The following is a 27,093-nucleotide window of genomic DNA, read 5'->3' as shown; positions in this document are numbered from 1 at the left end:
TGCTCAACAAACAATGAAGCCTCCACCAGCGAAGGCTGATCACACTAGTATGTGTCTCCCTTTAGACGTGAGATATTCAAAAAAAGCTTCTGCGCCAGCACTCCCCGAAACGGTTTGATTTTGTAACCTCCCTTTTCCAGTCTGTGGGGACAACTCTAATCCTAGAAACATATGGGGACATGTCATGTTGGTTGGGTTATGCACATGACTCTTGTGGGATTGCTAATGTGGCGTTGGCCTACTTAGAGGCTCATTGGAAGGGAGCCACTGCTTCCAGTGGAGCGGACCACCTTCACCACCACTTTCAGGTTCTGCTTCCCAGATTATGGTTATCATTCACCCGGGGTAGTAAAGGGCATGGGAATGCAGGTAGTGCCCTTGTGTCCAGGCCTCTTACCACGCTGGCCTGAAAATGTTCTTTTATCACCATACTGTGCACAAGCGCAACAGAGGTAACGACTAGTGGTGGACCTTGTGTATCACAAACCATCAACACGTGACCACCATTGAAGCAAATGCCTCTAGATTCTGCCTGCCTAAAAACCATTACTCTTCACCCAGATCAAAATCAGATGCGGACTGAGATGCTGTCACTTTCCCTTCGTGGGAGGTTTTTCCTGGTTTCCTTGTCTCTGCGTGTTTTAGGAGGCATGCATATTGTGGTGCTAAGCCCTTGTCCAATCGAAAATCTGCTCATTGGTGATAAGTACTAATTATATTTTTGTCATTACTTCACTTCCTACTTTCATTTGACATTAGCACTAATAACCCTCTCCATATACAGTGCCACCTGCACCAGCATGTCTGACTAGAAATAAGCGGAACATCACCGCTGAAGCCCTCATCCCACTGGTTCTTCCCACCCTAAATATGATCCCCAATTCATCAGACCCTAATTTACTAGTAGACATCTACAATAACGCCATGACCAAAGCTATCAACCTTGTTGCCCCTCTAAAACTACGCAAAGGTAAACCTAAAGCTCACCTTAACGCCTGGTACACACCAGAACTTAAAATACTAAGAAATAAAAAGTCCACATTGGAAGCCCTTTGGAAAATGAACCCTACAGAGGAACACAAAATGAATCTTACCAATGCATCCTCCCATTACAAAAAGGAAATAATTCACACAAAAAAGGAAGCCTACAATATAAGAATAAGTAATGCTAGTTCCAGTACCAAAGCATTATTCACCATCTTGAAACAGTTAGAAAATCCCAATCCACCTAAGGACATGTCAGTGAAGGACCAACGCTGGTGCACTAGCATCCAAGATGCCCTTGCGAATAAAATTACTGGCCTCCAAACAAAAATTGAAAACAAAAGACTACAACTGTCCAACAGTAGCCCCACACCTAGCCCCCCTAACCTTAGCCTACCCATTACCCGCAACACTAACCATGGCTTCACCTTCAAAAAAGTAACCGTATTAAAAGTGCAAAAAATCATAACCTCCCTCAAACCTTCAAATTGCTAACGGGACAATTGCCCCGCACAGATTATAAAAGATGCAGCTAGAGACTTCGCCCCTTTCATTTCTAAGCTCATACACGTGTCATTCTCTACTAATTTGGTACCCAATAATCTGAAACAGTCATGGGTCCTCCCGTTGTTAAAAAAGCAAACCCTGGACCCAGCCATCCCTACAACTTACAGGCCTATCACAACCGTTTCCTTCCTGTTAAAAATCCTTGACAGAGTGGCTTACTTGCAAATTCAGCATTACCTAGAGTCCAACCAAATACTCGGATTGCGTCAGTCTGGCTTCCGGCCTCAACATGGAACAGAAACTGCCCTTGTTGATCTCAAAAGTCAGATTGACGAAATCAAAGATAAGGGCAAGGCTGCCATCTTACTCATTTTAGATCTCTCAGCAGCCTTCGACCTGGTTGACCATAAGATACTCTGCAACCACCTCTCTTCTGCCGCCCACTTCTCTCCCTCTGCTGTCGCGTGGATACAGTCATTCCTGGCCAACAGAACCATGAGAGTCTTCTCTCCAGTGGCAGCAGCAGACCCTATCCCTATCACCTGCGGTGTCCCACAAGGCTTATGTGTTTCACCAACCCTATACAACATCTTTACAAAGCCCCTCTTTGATAAACTGGACTGTCTGGGTGTCACCTACACAAACTATGCGGATGAGACCCAGATACTCCTCACCATCTCGGGCAACTACAATACTGATGTAGCCAGGATCAACAAAATCTTCTCTGTCATTCAGGCATGGATGGCCACACACAGCCTCTGCCTGAATGACGAGAAGACTGAACTGCTCATGATTGGTGCACCGAACAACCTACAAAAACTAAGTCCTAACTATTCCAATATCATAATTGGCTCCCACCTCGATGTCAATACAAACCTCACCAAACAAGTCAACTCGATCGCCTCAGCCACTGCCTATACAGGAAAACTAATCAGAGCTTGTAGACCATTTCTTTCCCCTAACAGTTGCCTCACGCTAGCCAGAGCTATTATACAATCTAAGTTAGACTACTGCAATAGCCTCTACTTAGGTGCCAACCAACCGATAATCACCAAACTCCAAGTCCTTCAAAATAATGCGCTACGAGCAGCGCTAAACATTCCCAGGCGCGAGCACATCTCTGCCACCAGAACCACATGCAAATGGCTCACCATTCAACATAAAATCGATCTGAAATCCCTCTGCCTCACCTACAAAGCTCTCAACCATTTAGCCCCCCCACCTTACTAACAAATTCACCATGAGAACTTCCACCAGAACCACGAGATCGTCCAATACCCTATGTCTTACAGTACCCAGATTTACCTCCAAAAGAGCCTGTGGCTCAAGCTTCACTGTCCTCGCCTCCCAACTCTGGAATACCTTGCCACTGAATATTAAGGCGTCCAAATCCTTCCAGTCGTTCAGGAAACAGGCCATTGGGTGGCTCCTGTCAAAAAGTCAACCTTAAGTCAGACCCAGTTATTAACTGTACATACTGCATATGTCTCTTTTGTCACTTTTGTTTGCTATTACTTCTATTGTCTGTATATTCTGTATATACTTGCCGCCTTACGATTATTGTTTTCTATACACTGTGCCTGTAACTTGTACTAAGCACCCTCATACTCCCTGGTCCGGAGCGCTATAGAAATAAATAAACACCAACAAAACGTAAACATTAACTTCCATAAATTGACATCTTTTATTGAAATTTGCTTTTCCACTCAAACATGTCCATTGCACATAATGTACAAAAGCATGTGTATTAGTGAGAAGAGCAAGAGTGTGAGTGGAATGAAAGTGAGTAGATAGTGTCATGTGCATTTTGAGCAGTCCCTTTATCCCACTGTGCAATCTTATGTTGGTTTATTCTCGCCCCATTCCCAATATCCTCTGTTGAAGATCAAAGGTTTAAGCAGGAATTCTGATTTTGGGTGGGGGACGTTTTATTCCAGTTGGAACATGTTGTGTATTGTGGAACAGAAGAATGCCCCTGATTTGACTGAACACTAGAAATACGATTTTGGGGTTCTTATAGGATACTGGAAATACTCTCTCTCTCTCTCTCTCTCTCTTTCTCTCTCTTTTGTTCTCTTTCTCTCCCCAGCTTGCTAGCAATAGCACAGAGACCACTAATGGCACAACCTATGTTGAGGAATTTAACAGGGAAGACTGCATATTACCCAGGACTGATACTGCCAGGAACACTATGGTTAGGCACCACGTCATTTGAAAGGGATAGTTTAGAAAATCAGGTCCTCTTTCGAGCGAAACATTGAACCTTTGCTGGTTCCACGAGCACTGACTGTGGGGACACGATCAATGAAAAAGGAGCAGGAGGGTATAGTCCTCGAGACTGATATCCAAAATGTCCAGTGCCTTAAAAGCATTGAAGGGATCCCTTGGAACATCTCTTAACCTTCACAAAAAAGCATGAGGCCTTTTTAAAAAAAAATAATTTAGCCACAGTGAGACAACAAGAGTTGGTGCCGTGTTTTCCTTTATTGTATACAGATGCCCCAATGAATACAAGTGGATGATCTGGAACAGACCTGCACCAGAACCATGTTAGGCACATCATCAATGATTCTTACAGATTTCCCCACAGATATGTTCAAGGTATAATGGGACTAGGGCTCTACCAAAAGTCCATATTATTTGTTTTCCTGAAGCTAAGTGTGCCTGGGTTCAAGTCCCCTCTCACTTCTTGGCAGGATGCACAATTTACTCGGAATGTGGGTTGTGGAAGCAGATGGTGTTTTATGTATTTTTTAACATTGATTTTTGATGTATTTTTGTATTGATTTGACATGATGACACAGCAAAACATAACAATATTGTATATTATCATAATAACGAAATGCTCGCTTGCATATGGTACCTGACAGAAGGTAAAGGAACATTATCAAAAAAAACCTAATGAACAGGAAACTATCCCACTGTGCCCCATTAATTCCCGAACTTAAAACACGTGTGTAGATTAGCCCTATTGCTATACACGCTTTCTTCCAAATACTTAAAGTTATCGAGGTATTCTTTCCACTTTGAAAACATTGGACCATCTTGACCCCCTCCCACCCAGTCCTCTCCCACATCCTGGCAATGTCTCCCTTAGCCATGGCTACTGCTGCTGAAACAAACAGCTTTCCAAACTCATTGACGGGGTCATTTCCCTAGATGCTCAGAGGAAGCCGCTTAGGATTGGCCTCCGGTGGGTTGTCCAACCACCAATTCCAAATGTTTAATTACCCTCATCCAAAAGATATGTATCTTTGAGAAACTCCATAATGTGTGGATGAAAGAGCCCCCATAGTATTGCATCCTAAACAGTGGTTGTGGCACCCAGTTCATCGTATACAGAAGCTCCCTACAGTAGTATGTCCTGTGCAATATTTTATATTGGAGAAGTTGGAACCCTGAAGAAATCATAATTTCTTGCAAACCTCTCCCAGTCTTCATCTGTTAATTGACCTACATCAATTTTCACCTAGGCTTTCAGAGACACTAAGTCATATGAGGGAAAGGTCGCTATTACATGGTATACGGTTGAGGTTGGTTTATCAGCAATCCCCACCTCCATAAAATGTATCGCTAGGGAATGGGGTGGGAGATCATAGTCACCCTGAAATTGGGTTTGCAATGGATTACACATTTGTAAGTAGTGGCAGCGTTCTTTACGTGGTAGCCAGAACTAGTGTTTCAAATATTGGAATGAAGCAATAGTCTGTTCATAATTAGATCACCCTTTGAATAGATCCCCCTATCAACCCATGACTAGAGTGTCCTCAGTTTTGACACTTCACCTGTGTTCAGATTATTCCCAATTGAAGCCCTAAGTGTAAATATCCTTGATCAACCCATCACACTTATTTCAGCCTGTCTCATTCTAAACGGGCATCGGACAACAGCCCCTTGTTGATGCATCCATACTTCCTCTGCATTGGGGTATTTTGCCTCATTAATTCCGATTCAAGTTTTATACGGGACAATGCAGAGTTCCAGCACAATGATTCATTGGCTTTCACCAATTGTGTCCCCAGGTAATATTTGCGGGTGTTTGTTAGCGCTATTCTTCCTCCCCAGGGCACATTTATAGAGTGCTCAAAGCACAATACAGGATTGTCTGTCATGCCCTAGCAGATTTCTCAAAACATGTTCAATTCTTGATGGGAGTTTTCTGAAGGGCATAAAGATTTCTGGCAAGGGAAATTACGTTAAAAATGGTGGTTCTGCCTAATAACGTCAGCAGTAAACATAGACAGTATTTTGCATCTGGTATTGCCCAATTTGTTGCAATTGAATTGATCAGGCAGTAAATCTGTCAGAATTTGGCCAGTACCATTTGATTGACTAAATTCAAACACATGTGGTAAACAATACCGAACACAGGGAGCGAGGGTAGCAATGGTGTCCCCGCTTTCTGCGGATTGGAGACAGGGGGTGGGGAAAAAAAGAGAAAAGGAGATCCTGCGGCATTGGATCCAACTCACGCTATTGGGACAGAACTGACGCTGCAGGGTCAGGAGGGGAAGCAGACGTCCAAAAGGTAAGTGGAGAGTGTGTGGGGGATGTATTGGGTGTCTGGGGGAGTTAAAGTTTTGCTGGATTTGCCCACAGCAAAATTGTATTTGCAGCAAAACTGTCCACGGTCAATTCCGCCATGAAGAATTGTGCCACGGCCAAATCACGTACTTCCTTGCATCCCTCTGGAACCGATTCATGATTTGTTTCAAGGAAAATTTCCCATATCCTTGCACATGTTTTTTTCCCAGATACCTAAAGTCATCCTCTGCAATTTGAAACTGGCAGTTGAATGGGATTGTTTGCGTCCTGAACCCCTGATACTATTAAAAGAATAGATGTATACTAGTTTACTTTCAGGCCTCTATGACTGACAAATTCGTGAAGGATTTCCATTGCCCAAAGGCCTGATTGTATAGGGTCAAAAAATAAAGAGGTTGTCCCATATAAAATACACCCCGGTCCTTGTCACCTGTAGGGCAGTTTTGTTCCTGTGCCATGCTTCCAAAGGCCAATGGCCAATGTAAACAATAACAGGGATAGCTGGCATCCCTGCCTTATCCCCCTTTCCAGGGGCTAGGAATGGGAGCATTTCCCATTCACGCGTACTAAAGCCAGTGTGATAGTAGTTTCACCAATGTATTAAATGTGTGCCCACATGCCATTGGTTTCATAAACATCCATAACGGTGCAAACTAATTGAGTCAAGGTTTTATTCTAGTTCAAATGGCAAAATAACTAGTGGACTGTTTTTGTCTAAGAGGTATTACATAATGTGGGTGGTATTTTAGTATTGTGGTAAAATAGTGGTATTTTAGGATCGTGCTAAAAAATAGTGATGAGCTTATTTATGGCAATTCCCTATATGATGAAATAAACCTCCCCCTCCCTTTTATTTGTATTCTGTTTAGGGTTGACTGTAAGGGCAGACTCATTGACTTCATACTCATAGAGACAGAACAGCACCAGCTGTTTTTCTGGTGACTTATTTATGAAACCGGACTAACACCCCCCCCCCCCATATATTACAGGTGTTCTAGCTGGTTGCTTCTCCAACCTTTACCTCCCACCCCACTTTACCACATGACGTAAACATGTTACCACTTTTGGGTGCACTATGACACTTTCTTATTATTTCCTCTCTTTTAAAATAATTCACATAGTCACAAGAATGCAATCCCACTAATTCAGTTTTTGCAATTTTTATGTACGTGTTATGATGTAAAAATAAGTTGTGCAATGCAATGCACATGTTAAAACCAGTTACAATAGATACATGTCATCTCCGTTCACAATGACAACATTTGTTTTTTCTTACCAAGACCTTGAAAATCGATGCAGTTACAGAGGGTACGTGTCTAAGAGAAAAGATATAATGCACACAGCACAAAACATGTAAACTTTTCCCTTCATCACATTTCAGAAATTCCCCATTACACATGCAAAAGAAAGAAAACAACTTTTTTAAAAATAACCATTTAATCTCACTGCCAAACTGACAGGAAATGCAAATACTCTCATCTGCACGCTCCTCAAAGTTTCACCATACTTACTCCTAATGTATAGAATTTCTGTGCTGAAGGTGCCCCTCTCTGGATCATCTTATCTGCAAGCGGAATGTTACAAATGTTGCAGCTTTTGTCAGTACAGTGAAAAGCCAGCAACTTCGCTTCGACCCTTCAGACTGCCTCCTGGTATCTTGCTTTCTCTCTGCACAGCTTAGCTATGCCCTCCATGCACAGCACAGCTGTCAGTTGCTTTTCATCTCTTCTCTCTGCAAAATGATGACTGACCTCTCTACCCCCATTTAGGCCAGGTTTATACCATAGGCCTGTCAATCTTTAATAATCCTGCCTCTTTCTTGAGGTCCCCTGTCAACACCTTTCTATAATCATGGCATTTCTCTCTCCCAACACCCATCTCCTGAGCCTACTTGTATCAGCTTTGTTTCTTGCAGCACACAATGCCCTTCTGAATTGAAAAGACAGCCCATGCATTTTACAGGCACGTTTACTCCTACTAAACGAAAAACAGAATTTGCAGTCTGAACCATTTGCACTGCAATGTTAAAGGGTACATTAATTAATTACTGGGGAAATGTTATTTAATGGGAAATTGTTAGTTAATTATATTAGGGGTAAGTTTATTCAGCACAACATGACAGCTGGCGAATTCACTATAACATGGAACATTTTCACATGTGCAATACTTCAATTTGCTGTCTTTGCATTCATTTCACTGCCTCCATTGAAATTCCATTTTACTGTCCCTTTGAAACCAATGCATTATCTTTCCCTACATACTCCCTCCTTTTACTCATGCAGAGATTGCTCGCGACATCGCTGCAGGAGGAACAACAATCAATTTTACTAGAACGTGTGCACCGCAAGGCACCTCTCTTTCCCCATTGTCACATCCATATTTTAATGGTAAGAACCACTAGCCACCCCCCATTAACATAATTGGGACTGCCAAAATCACCATCCAGCTTTCTACCCAGGTCCCCCAGTTGAATGTGTTTCCTTCCACCAAGCCTGTATTGTCTTTCTTTAAATTCATTCTGACAGTATGTATCTTTTTGTGTCTCACTCACTATCCACACATTATGACAAATAGTTTTCAGGCCAATGGATATTTTTAGCATGCCTCTTCCTACAACTCTGGTCCCTGAGTTTGGATCATCCAACCCAATAACGTATTGTTTTTTTTTAATTCTGAATTTTGGGATCTCCTCCCTGTCAGTTATATGTTGTAGTATTTTCTCATTAATTAAACTTCTTTCCTGCTCAAGTGCTAAAGTGACCTTTACTATTACAGAATTACCATTCACACGGATAGGGAGCCATGGTTGCCTCTCTCCCATGTGTATTTCAGGAACGGTTGAGATATTTTTCTCTGTGTTCTTATCTGAAATGACAGGTGGCTTGAATTTTTCTTCTTTTATGAAAAAGTGTAATGTGTTCTCATCTATTCCTGTTTTCCATTTTTTCCTGGGGTCCAAATAAATCTCGAGAGACTGTTTTTCTTTTCACCTCGCATTTCACCCTGACACATTAGAATGACAGTGACACCAGGCACACAGCCATTCTGAAGATACACTTCCATTGCATCATCTGATTTATCCACATTATGGCATTAGTTTATACTGTTGTTCTGTGACCTTACTTTTTTGGGCCTCAATGGCTTTTTGACTAGGGACCACAATACCCCATTTACCCCATCAATGAGGGGTGACAACCTCTTTAGACAATCTGTCCCCATCAGAAACAGAATTTCACTGAGAGATGTGGTCAACACTTCCTGTCTCATCCTATGTTTTCCTATGGTTATGTCAACCTCAGTGACACCTTCGATAGGTATCTCCTCACCGTTAAAATTGTACTCCAGCCCCTCATTTTGTCTCATTATAATCTGAATTTGTGGGGAACTCCCTTCATTGATACTTTTCATCAATTCTTTGGACATGATCATAGCCTGCCCACCTGTGTCAATCATTGCAAATGCATTGCATTACTCTTCCACAGTGTTAGGAGCATACTACCTGTCCTCAACTTCTTCCAGCACACACAAAAAGTGTGAATTTTTACTGATTTCAGGACTCACCTTTCTCAGGCCCTTTTCACTTATTGCCAAACACAGAGGCAAGTTAAATGATATCTTTCTCTCCTTTTCGCCCATTTCATTTTGGGAATCACACTGCAGTTTTTTGACTAAACATCCTCACAAAAATCAAGCTTTCCATTTTCTGGCTCAGAACACCTATTTGCATCTTGCATGGTTTCTGTCCTCTTGGTCTCTTGGAATATGCGTGGCTCATAGTACTCTTCAGGAGACTGGTCTGCACCGTCATTTTGAGCACTAATTTCTCCTGTCTGCATTTCATCATCAGTATTCATCAATGGAGGATGTTTTAACAATCAATCCTACCGCTTCATCAGGTGTTTTATCATAGCATATGGTGTCCTTTCTGAATCTGTCTCTCTGCTGTTTTCGATTTTCTTTTATTTATTTTCTCCTTTTTGTCTTTCATTTGGACACACTTCAAATTGAACCACACTCTGTTTTTGGGTGGGTGTGTACCACTTACTTTACTTTCATTGGTGGTTATTTTCTTGTTTGAATCAGTAAGCAATTCAGGACTGTTACACAACACTGGTTCATGGGATTCTGTACTTTTATCATTGCAGGGGCTATTACATAGTCACTTGTTGTCAGAATGCAGAAGATCACTCCATTGACATTATGCACCCTCACTTTGTGGCTGCTTTTGAACCGCTCAGAGTTTTCCTATTTGCTCAGTTAACATTTTAACCTGTTCCTCGAGGCATTGAAATCTGTCCATTTCCCTGGATTCCTCTCTTTGTGGCCTAGGCCGGTACTGGTTAAGTTCACCCTGGTTGGATCTGTTCTGGTATCTCTCAGGAGATTGAATTCTATTTGAGTTGTTTCTGAACTTTTGGTTCATTGGAGGTGGAGAGTACGGTGTGACCATCCTTTGGGGGTCGACTTGTGGTGGTGACTGATTATAATGGCACGGGACATAGTTCATATTTTGTCTTTCATTTTGTGAGAACTGTCCCCTATGCTGATTTCCATTTTCAATTAACCAATCCACATATTGTCGTCTGTCTTGATTGCCATACACCATAGTATTGGGGTCAAATCTGCTCTGTGCCCCCAGCATCTGATATGGGCCATTGTGTTTTTGATTTTGATTTTGATTGTTATTCATGCCTGGCATATCGGGCCAGTAGCCAACACTAGGTCTGTCACCCACATGTCTAGGACAAATGTCATTTTCTCTATTGCTCAGGTCATGTGATTGGAACATCGGTGCTTGGGATGGAGTCCTCTGTGGTGACGCATCCTTTTGATCAGTTGTCATATTATTCCGTGTCTGATTTTGGGCTGATTCAAGTGTCATTGTGGCAGATCTTATCTCCAGCACTGTTTGAGTGTAATCTTTAGATTTTGTCTCTCTATGTCTATAGATTACCTCATATAATTGTGTCCCCTGTTCAGCAATCCAGAGGCTTCTCTCTATCAAATTTGTAAATTAACTGGGATATAATGTGTTTTTGAAGACCATAAGCGGTCTTGAATTCTACAGACCTTTGGGATATAAAAGCTGGTGTGAGAAAGGGAGCAACACTATTACAGTGTGTCTTTACCTGTTGCTATTACAACAATGATGGCAGAGCATGTAAATTACTGTGCAGAATGAGTGGAGGTAGCAGTTTCTAATTGGGACCATTGTAGGACATTGTGAGGCATACGCTGGTTTTGCCACACCATTCATATAGTGACACAGACTTTTGCTCCTGGAGTAGGTACTTTATGGTGCAATTGCCATTGCTATGTTTCTGGGTTTCAACTATGGGCCTAATTTTTATGTGTTGCTGTACTTTTACTGTATGGCAGTGCTGTTCAAATATTTGCAGTGCAATGTGCATGCCTGTGAAGTGATCTACAAGAAGTTATGTTTTCTTGGATAACTGCCTCATAATCTAGCCCCCATTTTGTAACAAGATCCTAAAATTGTAAGAGGCATCTGCCCGAACTCTTTTTTTGGTCATCTCCCTCAAGTCCACAAATCCCCAAGTTCTTTTACAGTTGGGGTTACGGCAGGTATTTGTGCTTTTAGATAGACATGGGTGATAGACATGGGTGCACACCTCAAAAGGCCATTGGACTGGGAGAGCCAATGATCCCATATTGGTTTAGTTTAGGCTTTCCTTCATTGTTTCTGCTCAGCTTTTTCATTTTTATTTTCTCTTCAGGTCACACTCTGAGCTGTAATTATGTATATCTTGTATTGTTATCATGCCTTCATTTGTTCAGCTTCCTCTGTCAAAGTACCTCCTTGTAGCATATGATAAGATCATTGATAATGTTTCCAGCTATTAGTTTTCACAACTTAACAGAACCTAATGAATCCTGCTTAGCATAGTTGCATTCTTGGTCAACATACTACTGAGAATAAATACTTAGCTTTACTGATGATTGAGGAATCTCTTGTATTGTTCTCCCTTTTGGACTGATCCTTCTGGAATTAGGGCTCTGAGCAAACATTTGAAGTAATAGAGACGAGTGATATCATCAACCAAATGCTGTAGTGAGGCTAGATCTGTGGCAACTGGTGATTTCTTTAATTGTAGGGGTATAAATAAGTCCCACAAATATGCCAGAGGGACCAAGGGTACTCAGGAAACCCATACCGACTAAGGGGTGATTGGGAGGGCTCTCCACTAAACCTTTTTTTGAAATAAATGATGCATCACACAGGATACTTTCTGTGAAAACGTGGGTAAAAAGCCAGACAGTTTGCAATTGGTTTTGTAGGGCAACTGCAATCCAAAAATGCAATTGATGCAAGTATCAGCAGTGCACAGAACAATTTCCAATGCATTTTCATGATGCCCTTATCCAAAATATATGCAAGTATAAAAACATTTTCAGCCTGGTTGTGCTCGTACATTTCCATGCTGCCTGCAACAATATAGGCCAGTATTCCTGTATAAGAATATATTTATGTTTGTGATGATCATTATGCCAATAAGGATACTAAGAAAAATGTCCATGCTTGGTTTGCCAATAAAGGATAGTATCCCCAAATAAGGACATACTTCTGGTGGCTTTCCTTTTAAAAATGCCACCCCACAAAAAGAACACATGCACAAACTGGTTGGACAATTTAGTCGGGTCTAGAAAAGTAATAACACTTGTCAAGTTAGAGTGACCCTTGATGCCCAGTAAGAAAGGGCATGCCACATATAGCTGGACTGAAGGCAGCAAAATGCCAATCTAGCCATGTAATACACTAGTCAGTCTTGCTTTATGATAGCTGCCCAGAATACAATACCATGCCACAGTAATAAATAGCTAGACTGACAGCACCAGAATGCTATTATAGCTGCCTAATAATGCATATTATGGTTGGTTTATCATAGATGTCCAGTGAATAATGTCATGCCATAGTGAGAATTGGCAAGACTGGCAGCACCAAAATGTCATTGTAGCCACCTAATTACAATTACCACACTTGCTTTATTAAAGATGTCCAGTAAAAATTGTCATGCCCAAGGTAGCAATGGCTAGACTGGCTGCAACAAAATGCCAATCTAGCCACATAGTAACACTTACAATGTTTGCTTTATCATAGATTCTCAAATAAAAAATGTCATGCAATACTAAGAAATGACTAGACTGGCTTCACTGAAATGCCAGTCCAGCCACATAATAACACTGATTATGCTTGTTTTTTTCATTTATGTCTAGGTAAAACTTCATGCCACTGTAAGAAATAGATAAACTGGCTGCACCAAAATGCCATTCTAGCCACTTAATAACACATATCATCCTGTTTTTATCAACATGATTTTTTATGTGCCTCTATAATAGATGCCCAGTTAAAATGTTTCTGCCATTCCCCCCTCTACAGCCACACCCACTAAAATCTGCTCCCAGCCCCGGAACAAACACACACATTCACACAACATTTACTCACTCATTCACACACGGCATTCACTCACTTATTCACACGAGCATCCATACATCATACACTCACTCATTCAGACAACCATTACATAATTATGATTCAATAAAATGTTTTTACCTGCTGGCATCCCCAGTGTGGACTCTGCTCTGCTCCTCCACATCCATGAAAGCCCTCCAGCTTCCTAGCAGATCGAACATGCACCAGGAAGGAAAGAGTGCTTGCTGGTTTCTGCACATCCATGCAGGAGTTGAAGTGCTCAATTGACGGTACTCCAATCCATTTGAATGTTTGGGGAGACGCAGGAGCTCCCACTCGCACATTCACACTTGCAGTTCTCAGCATGCATCCCCAATGGGCCATGCAAAGTTTGGAAGCAAAAGGCACTGCATGGTCCAATGGACATGAGCACTTGGGAAATAAACTGTGAAAGGGAAACTATGTTTCCTTTGACAGTTTAAGGGAGTCATATGTGAACCGAATATAAAGCCATTTGCAGCAAGGATTAGAGTATGCAAACACTATGCTTGTTTTAGCAACTCATCTCAAGAAATCCTTATTTTAATCAAAAATTCTTGCCAGGCCTGAAATAGAGTATTGAAACGAGTTGTAACAAATATTTTATAGTATTTTCAGGAACTTATTAAAGTACCCCTTGTGATGCTGGAAATGCATCAGAGGGACAGGGCCTCCGTATCCTTGTCCTTTACTGTTTTTTATTGTGTGTTCTGTCGTGTTTTCCGCACAGGAGTTCATGTGGGACTCCTGGCGGAGCAGCTCTCTCTCTTTTGGTTTGGTGAACTGACCTGTGGGATACCCTTATGGCCCCCATGGGTGGGGGTGCAACCCTGTGCCCCTAGTGTATGTTGTTGGGTACCAGTGGGTGGCCGGAAGAGCAGGGTATGGGCTGGTGGCAGCTCCATGCTGAATTTGACAAGTGCGCGGAGTATCCTCCATTTTAGTATACCCCGGCCCTGCCATTGGGATCAGTTGATTCCTGATGGAAAACAAGATGGCCCCGGTGGCCTCTTGCTTTCTATTACCCATTACTTTGTTTTCCCAAAGTCCTGCGAAGCCCTGACTGGCTGTTGGGTGGAAATACCATATATGGTGTTTTTGTGAAGGCCGGCCAGACTAGCTGGAGCCTTCCCGGTGATGTATGTTGTGGGTACCTCCTGTGGGTGGGACCAGGGTGAATAGAGTGTATGATGAATATGCATTCTGTGTTGTGGATATCTAGTATCTGGTGGTTGACACAATGACTGAGACAGCCGTGCCCAAAACCGGTATGAATGCAGCTTGGAGTGTTGAATGGCTCGGTACTTGTCCCAATACACATAACTTGTTGTGAGTGTCTGGAGAGAAGTGAGTGGCCTGAATACTGTGTGCCTGATTGGCTGCCTGCCTGCATGAATGCCCTTAGTCGTGATTGGATGCTTGAGTGTGACCCAGCAGAATGAATGGGAGATCAACAGTAGATCTGGGGACCTCTCACTGCTAGGAATCCTGTTCAGAAGCTGAAGTCCACTACAACGAGTAACTGGAGTAAATGAAGCTTGACCTTGAAGCCCTGCTGGATGAGAAGAATTGCTGTTGCTCTCCTTCACAATGTGAAAGCTGCTGTGCCTCCAAGGACTGACCCAGAGAGGACCATGTAAGGTGCCCTTTTCCCGAGCTACGAGGGACCATTGTGCTCAGCTGATCTTTGCCAAAGCTCCCTGGTAGACAGATCTTTGACAGGTTGCCGACCCGAGACGGGGACTGCCGCGGAATCTCAAAGAGAAGCACCCGGACTGTTGTTCGCCACTGTCGACGACCGCTGTCGCCGACTGGAGCCGCCGTGCTCCCGTGTGCCTAAGAACTTCAAGTGATCATCGGACGCTCTCGTCTGCATCATCGCCACTTTATACCGCTGGAGAAGGCCCGACGGTGGGTTTCCCACCACCTAAGGATCACAGAGACACCGACGACTCGACGCCCTTGCTGGGCCACAGTTCTTCATCATCTCTTTGCGGTCCAGAACTATCGTTACCGAGGTGCCCCGTACGCCTCTTCCTTCCAGGATGCCAACGCTCTGTCGTCGACGAGCACCACTAGGAACGAAGCTGCCACTTCACTGCCGTAGTTCAACCTGTTCACCGTCGACGTTTGACGACCCGTGACTCCTGCCTTAAAGGGAGGGCACTCAAGAAGGGCTGTCGTTTCCCCGACACTGAACGCCAAGTTCCCCCGACGCCTCTCGATGATCCGTGGCTCCTGCTTCAAAGGGAGGCACTCAAGAAGGATCGGTCGACGCATCTGCGGAGAACTCTACTCCACCAGGTACATTGCGGGGGTAAAACCTTAATAGGAGTAGATAAGACTATTGAACATTACATGGACTGGGCTTGTGCTATATATCTTTATTTACAGGTTGCCCAGGTGGGGGGATCTCCACACAGAACTGTGCCTAGTGTTAGGGGTCAGCATTCTGCCTATTGTTTCAACCATCTTGCGTTCCTTCCTATCTCTATTGCTGGTTTACTCATTATTGATCTGTGTGACATTTTAACCTTACAGTTGATGCACTTTAATGAGATTTGATAACATTAGTGGTACCACTTTAGAATTGTATATATTTATCATTATTGACTTCCGAGTACAAAGTGAGTTATTGTGATCGTGTACATACCTTTGAATATTAATTATATAAATACTGTGTTTTCAGTAATACAGTGAGTGGACATTCCTTTGTGGGGGTTCGGGGACTACACTGTACTTAAGAACCAGCCTGCATCACCTCCTGAGAAGCTAGGCCTTGATTGCTCGACCACGTACCAATAATAGAGAATCTTGGCTGGGGACCTCTGTGCCTCTCCTCTACCATATAGAGAGCGGAAGTACAGACACCCCCTACCAGTCTTTACACCCATGGCGAAAAACATTGGCACATTTCTTAAACTCGTGAAGAGCCTCATCAGAATATAAAAAGCACATCCAACAATTATAAGATTGGTATTTGACGAAACATGCATAGTTCTTTCTCAGTAAGAACAATTTAAGATAAGCTCACAGTTGGCCTTAATATCAGTGACAATTGGAATCGTTTTAACAAGTAATATTTGTTAATGTTAGCATAAGTTAATCAGTGGAAATTTGGTGGGGATATGTTTAGGTAATCTGTATTTAGCCTTTCCTTATTTGCTGGTTCTGTACCAGTGGTGGTATTCAACACTTACCACTGTTGGTCACATTTACATACTGCATTTCCATCTACTTGGGGTAATCTCCCATATTTCTTTTTTATTTAAGGAGTGCTAGCAGATTTCTGAAATGAAAGTGAGATCTGCTCAACAGTCTAATTTCAAACAGTGCTCTCTTTTTTAGTAAAAACGTGTGTTGGTAGGTTTGTATTCTGATTGGCCTCCAAGCCATTGGGTGTAGGAATGAATTTACCAACAACCATACATTAGAATGCCCTTTATACTTGCTACTGGGCATCAGTCATTGGCATGACAGCAGCATATTAGCAGAAATGGGGCTTCAGTTTTAAAAAATGCCCTGAACAGTTTGTTTACTAAAAAGTATAAACCCTGTTTTGGTTGGCAATCCTGCTTAAAATGTACTAGCAGCTACACATAGGAGAGGACACGTGTGGTTACTCCAGGAAGGGTTTCTACCGCTGCATGTCCAGATCCAAAATCATTCCACATTTTGCAGTGGAGTTTTGGGGGAATACAAATGGGACTATTTTTAGAAGTAAACCAACTTTTTAATCGTTAATTGGGTATCCCCAACATGCAGTATAGGTCAATAAAAAAAAGAACTATCTGAATTGATATGGTAGCCCATTAAGAAATTGAGTTATACCATGACAAATCCATCTGCCAAAACCTTTGTGTACTGCTGTCTGGTGCTGAGTTACACTGAAGAAAAACCCTGTTGGGTTCACCGCTAGAAGATCCCTTTGTTCTTTGCTGGGAAGGATTGACACCATTCCAAGTGCACAGGATTTGTCCCTCAGGAGGTATGGCCCTGACCTTTGAGATCCAATTCCCTCACCATGTACTTTCCCCATGACTTTTAAAGCACCTTGTTGCTTCCCATAGCTAGGTCCCCACTCAATAAATATGATAATAATAATAATAATAATAATAATAATAATAATAATAATAATAATAATAATAATAATAATAATAATAATAATAAATGTATAGTGCTTCAAGGAAGCCATGCTAGTACAATGGAAAAATCACACCAGGGAGGTAATGACTGGAGTAAGTAATGTTGATGTAAGTGGAAGGCTATAGTTAGGGGAGCCCAGGAAAGATATTACAGTCAAAAGAGGAGTTTCTACATTTTAGATTTCCCTCAGTCTTTCTCTCTCTCTCGCCCTCCCTCTCTCTCTCTCTCTCTCTCTCTCTCTCTCTCTCTCTCTCTCTCTCTATCTCACTTCATGTTTCCCCTCCTCACTTCCTGAGGAGAAGGCACTCTGGGAGCTGACATCAGAGGGCAACACGTTTGTTATGATATGCTATGAAATGTAAAACATGCCTGTACACAAGTTTCTTGATGTGTTACAACAACTGAGCTTTTCCTCTTACAGAAGGGTTGAAATTGACTAATCCACTGCAGCAAAAGGAGTATATGAGGTGGTAAGAATGCCCAAACCCCTTAAGTGAATCCTCTTTGGGCTCAATCAAATGGATTTAGCTGGAACCTTATTGGGGTATAGTCTACCCAAAGTCCTCAGTCATAGAGGTGAACATATAGCTTTACAAGGGCGGAGTCTCACCATCTCCACAATTACTTCGGAGGAACATTTGGAGTGACCTGCTGTTTTGAACAAAGCCTGTCTGTTGCATAGATACTGATACCCAGGTTTCTAGGAGTCTGTCTACTGGTAGTGGTAGCCCTGCAAGTGGTCTCTGTCAACCTTCCTGGCTGTGAAGAACAGAAAGTGCACTTACCTCATCGGCAGAGAACATGCTACTGAAACACGCCGGCCCGCAGCTTGGACAGCGCTACCCAGGACTCTGCCTGCTGGCAAACCCTCAAAAGTGTCCCTGTGTACCTGCCTATTTGGGAAGGGCAGAGGAAGCACACCGCTTTCCTCAAAGTCCCTACAAAATTACTCACAGCACTGTATGATCAAAGGAAGCAGTCTCCAACCAATCATGCCACTCCTGCCCTGTACTGCATTGTTGAACCCCATCAATGCCACTCCCAATGTGGCCCAGACTCCACGCTGAACATGATGAATGAAAAAGGTATACAATCATGGTGCTGTCCCCCTGGTCTTCTTCTCTTGGCCCTAGTGACATTTAAGCACCCACTCTTATCCTTAAAAGGCATATATTATTACTTGAGCAAAGCTGCAATGACACTTGCCTGCCTCACCCTGTCTTTATACCCAGAGAGCCCGTTCCAACCAAAGTCTGCTTATCCTGTGTATTGCATTACAGTGGAGGGTTGTTAGATTTTGTATCTGTTTGTCCATGCTATATAGAACATTGTTTGGAAGTTGTTTTTAAGTTGGTACTACCATGCAATTGTTTTTGGGATGCTTACTTTCTGGCTCACAGCCCTCTTGAAGAGTAGTGTGGGATAAATTGACCCACTCAATGGCATTGCTTCACATCACTGAGCTGCCTGTGCGCAACAAACGGTAACCTGGCTGCGCTGGCTCCTGTGCACACCAGGGAATCAAAACTACTTTTGGCAGCAAAAACAGAAAAATGGCTGCACCATTTCACTTCGGGCAAAATGAAAAAAGGGGACACACTGAAAAATAGGCCAGTGTGTTCTGAAACATGAATGGAATCAAGTTAAAAGTAAAGCCTGCCATTGCTACAGAAGCCAAAATCCCCTTCAAAATGAAACCGTTTTCACCCTTTGAAAATGCTGGTTTGATATCAATTTCATCTGTCATTCTGAAACCACTGTGAGTAAAAAGGCCCATTTAAAACCAACTCTCAGAGAAATCAAAAGCAACTTCATTTTCACTCGCACGGGAAGCACACATTTATTTCTTGACAAAATGTATCCAGGTGCAGCAGTTCGAAGAGACTTTTTACTCTCTGAGCCAGGGCAAGATGAACTTTAACTATACTTTAGATAAGAGTTCTGCTGCAAGGAAAATGACTACAGCTGCCAAGACAGCTGCAATCTGAGGAGCTGCAAACCAAAATCAATTAAGAAATTAAACAGTTTAAAAACACATAGGCTGGAGTTGCAAGCTCTCAGAAACCTGTAATTCCAGTTGCCAGCTATGAAACTCCTCTGAGGAAGGGAGATACACCCTACATCCAGGACACTTAGGTGCAAAGTACCAGCTTGAAAAACCTTGAATGGGATAGGACAATGACAGTTCACATGATCATCAGACATTCGTCTTTGCTCCAGGCTGGGACAATAGCAGTCCTGGAACACTCACCCATCAAGTGTGAAGGGCAATAAAACTTTCAACTAAGAGAGAGGCCCCCATCCTGCTTGGAAGAAACTGCCAGTTGGTGTTAGCTGGGAAGAATGACAGACCATGAGCCCATTTGTCTTAAGACTATTTTATAAAGAACTTTAAAAAGACATATCTCAGCTGTCAAAATTGGTAAAAATGTGGAACTTTCACAGTGTAAAAGTGGAATTGTGGGCAGTGTTTGAAAACTTGGTAGAATGTTGTGGCACACTCTGGACAGAAACTGTGATATATGTTGTATTACCAGAAAAGCATCCATGTGGCAGATGTCAGATTTTGTACATACATCCCTGGGGAAAATGTGCATATTCTGTGTATAAAATTGGCAAATTGTGGGCCAAATCTTTAATGTGTAAAACTACCAAAATGTGTCAGAAAGGTGATACAAGGTCGCACAGACTGAAAGTTTGGACTAATCTGTGCTGCACAAAATATGTAACCGGTGTATCTGATTTACTAAGAGGTGGCAAATGCATAAATATCTGTTTTTGGCAAAATCAGATTTTCAGTAAAGGAAATGTGGGAGTTTCTCGATACAGTAAAAATCACCTCACAAACATGACATCACTGTTCTGATATCCAACCAATTGCGAGCAAGGCGGAGACTATGCCCTTGCCCAATACTATTGTTAGGGGTATGGGTAGTGAATCCTGCCCATGTCATATACTGTAATGATGTAATCTGGCATTATAAATAAGGGCCCCTGACTAGCACTCAGGACACACACTGATTCCTGATTCCTACATCGGTGTCCTGTTCCTGTCTGTTCCTGTCTTTATCTTTCATCTTTCCATCTAAACTTCAGATCCCAACCACAAGGCCAAGCAATTGCTGATCCTGCTTCAGCTAGGCCACAATTCTAAAATAATCCCCATAACCATGGGAAGCGCTGTGGTGTTTTGGGGAGGCATCCTGAATATACCTAGCTTGCTGCCACTCACTCCTATCCTGCTATCCTGACACCCTTTAGTAGCCAGTAACAAGAACTGCCAGTCCAGAAGACTATCCTTTGGTATCCAGTCCCTGCCCAGCTGACTCTGCCCCGCTGAGTTTGTCTGGCTGCCCTGTGTTAGACCAGATCTGTGTGGTGATCCAGAGCACTGACTGTTCAAAATCCAAACTAAAAGTGGATTGTGAGTATCAATAGGAACCATAGAAACATAGTAAACCTTGCCTTGCTTTGTTCCATCCCAATCTCTAAATCATCCAATCCTTATCCTGATAACTGTAATATTGTCACAATCATTCTTGAAACCCTGCCTTTGATTCCTTGTGCTAGTGCTAACTTCTTCAATAATTTGTCTTGTGAAATCCTAAACCTTTAATCCTCCCTCAGGTAATCGGACTGGGTCCACCAGGGCGTGCGTGGAGGTGATAGGGTTGATTCCGTGGATCAACTCCAGAGCTTACTGTGTCTCAAGCTGGTAGCCTAGCCTGAATGCCCTAGTGTAGAGTGAAACTGTCCTTGTCAAAATTGATTTCTGTTCCTTTTCCGCACCTTTATTTTCCAAAAATGCACCTCACTAGATCTTGCATAACTCACTCAATTTAACAGCTAGAGACCTCATTTCAATTGCATATTGTACCTAGGATCCATAGCTACCCCCAACCCAAAAACCACATCCACATTCATCACCCATTATTATCTAAAACCTTTTGGTTCATTTCAGGCGGGAAATAGCTATTTTGCATGGTTTTACACGTGTTATTTTTACTATCAATTGTTTCAAACCTTCCATTCATTTTAGAATTGTATGCTTTTGCTCAATCGATTGCTTATGATTGCTTGTGACTTTCCAGTGTTGCTCCCGTAGAGAATTGCACTTATTTAAGGATTTTTTAACACTTTCATTGTTTGATTCAGCCATTTTGTGTATCGTTTTAACAGTATAAGGGTTTCAGTTCCGTTTTTCTCTCTTGTTTGGGGAGGGAAGGTTGGATTTGAATTTGGTTTCTTATTCCTGATTCCTGATTATCTGATGCTTCCTTATATCTATTTTGAATTGCTTATTTGTGGGTTGAGGAATATTGCAGGGGTAAACCCTAACTTGAGTGCTATCTTTCCCAAAATTCAAAAGTATCTCTATTATCTGGTGTTTTCTATCTGTGTTGCTAAAGGGTTAATTTAAATGCATTGTTCACATTCCAATTTGTTATTATCACCCCATTGGTGATTGCTGCCCTATATATAATAAAATGTGTGATTTTCTTGAGTTTCAAATAAATAAATAAATATTACCTTTACCACCCAGCCTGGTTCCTGGTCCATTGTGAACCGGGGTATTTGAAAAGGGGGCGTGATATGAGTGGTGTAGCTCTCAAATATTGACCTATATATAACAAAATAAGCATTTCAGTTGGGCGCTGCATACTAGGCTGAGACCTGGGTGTATCGCCATGATGACCTCGGCCACTGTTAACTTAAAGAATCGAGGGAAGCATACTATTCATGTTGTGCCAGTTTCACCTTTATGATTGAGATCGCTGCTAGCTGTGTAGTAGTGGCAGGCTAATTAGGAGTTTAGAAGCTACTACGTATCCCTGCACACCTGCAGAGCAGTAGCCATTTCGGCACATCCGCCCTTCTCAGAATGAAACCTTTTGTGTAGGCATTTGTAGGTGAAGTGTTTCAAAATGAGAATGTATCACTTTGAAAATCATTTTAGCCCCCACATATTTGCCCCACATCAATACTCGTTAGTAAATTAAACACTGGAAAAAATTACATGTTGAGGAAAGAAAACGTTTACTGTATGAAGAAACATATATTGCCTGTTTTTCTTCTTGACACAAGTCCTTTGTTTCAGTTATTAGCAGATCTTGAAAACAGTCCAATGTTTGCTGATGACTTGGAATGCCAAAAATTCCTAATGGAAGCCATGAAGTACCATCTTTTACCCGAACGGAGATCGATGTTGCAGAGTCCCAGAACCAAGCCTAGAAAGTCCACTGTGGGTTCCCTGTATGCTGTGGGAGGAATGGATGCTACAAAAGGTGAGGTGCGCCCCTCCTAAACTCTTTCTGTTCAGTCCTCCTGTACTTGTCATGTCTTGGATCTAATTAAGACCGTATTGGCTAGGAGGAAATAACCTCCACACAAATGTGTGACTGTGTGGGGCATTGCACATCCAGTACTGCTGCATGGGGTAACTCTGCATGTCCCCGATTAAGGGCCTGGTACATGGAACTTTTAGCATGCTGCAAAGTGACTTTGCATTGGTGCGAAGTGACTTTGCACTGCTAACAAACACCCTGATCAACAGAGTGGTGCAAAGTGTATTTTTGAAGTGCAAAGCGACTTTGCGCAGATGCAAAAGTGGTGCAAAGTCACTTTGCACTGCAAAAATACATGTTGCACCACTCTGTGAATCAGGGTGTTTGTTGGCAGTGCAAAGGAACTTTTCTATTTTTTTATTATTTGATTCTTGGTTTATTACAAAGCTTTTACATAGAACATGTTTCCCTATACCAAATAGATTCAGTAAATCAGGTCATATTCACCCCCCATTAACTCCAATTAAATACATTTTACATTAATTTCAAAGTCATTCTTAAAAAACTCCACAAAACCGAATGTTGACGAAAAGTACTCACCTAGCTGGAGCAAGGACCAAAATTCATCCACATCCGCACATTGTCTTCCAGAAACTGCCCTGCCCGAGTACTTAGATCTTAATTCAGTCAAGCCTGGGCAGAACAGTGAAATGTGCTTACGCGTTTCTTTCACCCCTTCCTTAAGACAAAATCTACAATCCACAGAAAGGACTTGCTTGTAAATTTTCAGAATTCATTTGGTGGGCAGCAAATTCATCCTAAAGCGCATAAACTGATACCTATACCATCTCTTAGGAAACTTAGTTAGATACTTCGGAAGAGAGCCCCACGACTTGTATCCATCTCTAATAGCAGTATGAATCTTGTAAGAGTTATTTTCTTGTATGGGTTTGATCCAATCGTCCTGCCGCAAATTCCACTTAACCTTGGCAGGATTGTTGATCAGCTCTTCTAAGTCAAACTGGAGTTGCAGTCATTACCCCACTCAGTTAATAGGATGTTTCTATCGTTCTTCAATCCTGTCCCCATAAATGTGGTAGGGCTTAGGCGGAAAGGGCAAAAGACATGTGCAACACAAAGACAGAAGTTTTCCATATCGATCTTGCTTGTAAGGAGGACAAGTCCAGCTCCAACCTGATGACTGAGGTAGGTGTCAGGTTTGGGAGCTTCAGAATTTTTCTCCAAAAACCTCCTTCTAAAGAGCGCCACAGTTCCCAAGGAGTTAAAGGAAACCACTTGTGGCCTTAGCTTGTAAAAAGGTCAGAACTGGCAAGATGGAAAAATTACCCTATTTCGTCTGAACCAAACTACCCTGGGCTATCAAACTTTTCATTTTGACCATCAGGATTTTCTGGCAGGGGAGATATGATTTACTTTTGTTAATGAGATCCCCATATAAGTTACCTGTTGGGTTCGAATTAGGGGTTCTCACTTAATTGAACAAGGAACTTGATCTGGGACCTGGTGGGCCCAGTACCATGGTGGTAGACTTTGCTGTATTCATCACCAGTCCATTTGTGGTCGTATATTCGGTGAGGGCATCCAAACTCCGCTGAAGGCCAATTGATGTCATATCGACCAGCACCAAATCATTGGCAAAAAAAAGTCTTGTCACACCTTGGCCTCCTATTTTTGCCAAAAATGCACATTGCACTACTCTGTGAATCAGGGTGTTAGTTGGCATTGCAAAATCACTTTTCCCACGCTAAAGGTTCCATGAATCAGGCCCTTAGTCCTATGGTACTCCCAAATGGGGAATAACTGAAGGGTCCGCATGACTCTGACTCATGTCCCCCTTTCATGTTACCTCATGCCTACAAGAAATCCTGCCAACTCGTAATGAGGCCTTGGCTGATGGGTCATGTTAAGTAACATTTCATGGCAAGGAGTTTTGCTATTTCGTATGCCCAGACAGACTAGTTGAAGAAAAACAAACTGCACTGGTTTTCTGGTCTTTTTCAAAGCATGAATGGTAATATTAAATTAATGTTCATTTTATTATTAACTTTATTCATTATTATTAATCAGCACTGTGCGTTAAATTTCATCTAACATCCCGGTTAGCAAATGCAGGGAGTATTGGGAGGTCAACAGAGAAAGATGAAAGGTGCTCGGCTCTATGCAGTTTGTTCATTCTTAATAGCGGTTATTTCAAGTGTGCACTGCTTTTAATGCCAAATTGGACATCCGTCATGCTTTGTTTTTCTGCTCGCATTTAAGGAATCATGCTAGCGAGTAGAAAACATGGGTAGACTTTGCACTGTGAGTTGGTTTGTTTCCTCCGTTTTCCTCAAGTTATTTAACTGCGCAATGCTTCCCATGTCGCACTGTTACCTTCATGTTTGGCTTCATACATACTCATATGATTATTTTGCAGTTGTATAACTTTTTAACTGCCATGCTCATAACACAACAAACGCAAACCAGTGTGCATCGTTGCACTCTCCAGCAAACTGCGTGTGTGACTACCGGACTTACGAAACTGGCTGAAGGTTATTTCTTGCAACAACAGTCTGATCCTCAGGACCCTGGTTTTCCCTCTCAATGCCAAATTGGAGCACAGTGACACGCCGACAGACACAATCAATAAGGTGTCACCTCGCCGTGTCGCTCGGCTGTCTGCCGCATGCCCTTTACAGGTTGCTATGAATTATACATACGCCAGGCACTCAATACCACTCAGGCAAGACACCTCTTAAAACTCCGCGCGGCCGGGTGACCTGCAGTAAATGTTCTCCGAGCCTGAGATACACGCGCCTCGCATGCCCCTGTTCTCTCGGCCTTCTTGAAATTGAGCAGGTGCTAGAAAACATGTTAATTAAACTTCTCAAAAAACCTTGGCCTTGCACCTTTGGAGAAGGTGCCTGGAAATGCAATTATTAAAAACATTGCGTAAAACCTCCACAGACCTCTTGCTCATGGGGAAAACGAGGGAGCGAGAGAGGACTCTATTATTAGTTTCAAGCTTGTTCGCGTGCCACTATATTGCCCATTGTACTAGGGCGTATGCATTCATATCAAAGCAGAGCAAGCATTGTGCTGTTTAACTTGTGGTCGCACGCTTCCTGCCAGGATCGGGTAGTGTGTGTGTGTGTCTAAGGGCGTGCACCGTTATTAGCACATTTAGGTGAGTTCATAATGTGTTGTTTGAAGCTGAAAGTAAGCTACAAGAGTTTTTTTTTTTTTTTTTTTTTTTTTAAATCGTAAACAGCCTGGCCGAAATCAAAAGAAGTTACGCTACGCCAGCAGAAGTGCGGGGGTTTCAGCGACATTTCCATATACAAATGTCAGTGGCGAGCTACCAGCTGCTCGTGGCAGAAGAGCAGTACACTTGCAAAGCCGCCTGTATGCATGCATCTGTATTTGATTTTAAGCGACTGTTATTCTGTCTAACTAAAGCTAATAAAAAGATGTTACAAAAAAAAAAAAAACCGGCAGCGTGTCACGAGAGATGTGCTGACGCATGGCATTAACGTGTGACTCTGTAACGCACGTTGTAAGAGGGCGAAGGCCCGTGGGTCAGACGTGACACCCACGGACATGGCCAGCCACACAGGGTACCTGGAACCCTCTAACCTACCTTCTCAGGGTGCTCTCTCGTGGTGTACAGGACATCTGCGCTGTGGTGGAAGTGGAAAAAAAGCACTAGAGGCACTGTGACGGCATCGAAAAAGGAGGGAGTGGGAGGGAGGGACAGATTGGAGGGATGTGGGAAGGAAACGGGAGAGAGGGGACGTATGGGGCAGGGGCATGGCCGGGCGGTGTGCGGCTTGACCTTTGATTTGCAATGCTCAATTGATCTTTTTGTATTGTGGCCAGTGGAGACATTGGCTGGAATAATAAACTAATGGCACTAGATTCATCCCTGACAGACATATCAAAACCATATATTCATAAATAGAAATCTTTGATATGGCTGTGCATTCAAATTAAGCAAGGTGCTATTTCACACACATCTCTTTAGAACACATTTATTGGTGCTATCGAAAACGCATAATTGCAAATATAGTTTAAACATACTTTGATTGGCAATAAGAACTGTATAGGGCATAATGGTAGTACCTGTTCATAAGATGCAACAGCTGGAACATGGTA

The 27,093-nt window shown here is 42.5% G+C and overlaps 1 protein-coding gene across 2 annotated transcripts in view; it reads left to right on the top strand.

Annotated features, from left to right (window-relative positions):
- The window catches only part of KLHL4 (kelch like family member 4), a 1,128,728-nt gene that overhangs the window by 853,229 nt on the left and 248,406 nt on the right, over positions 1 to 27,093 (top strand). For both annotated transcript variants that reach the window (XM_069612999.1, XM_069613000.1), the window contains exon 6: positions 22,752 to 22,938. In XM_069612999.1, coding sequence (XP_069469100.1) covers positions 22,752 to 22,938 — 187 coding nt within the window. The remainder of the gene's footprint in view (positions 1 to 22,751; positions 22,939 to 27,093) is intronic.

This window comes from Ambystoma mexicanum, chromosome 5p (assembly GCF_040938575.1).
Source record: "Ambystoma mexicanum isolate Mex_15411 chromosome 5p, UKY_AmexF1_1, whole genome shotgun sequence".
In the NCBI taxonomy this organism is placed as follows: Eukaryota; Metazoa; Chordata; class Amphibia; order Caudata; family Ambystomatidae; genus Ambystoma; species Ambystoma mexicanum.
This window is presented reverse-complemented; position numbering and strand designations above follow the sequence as displayed.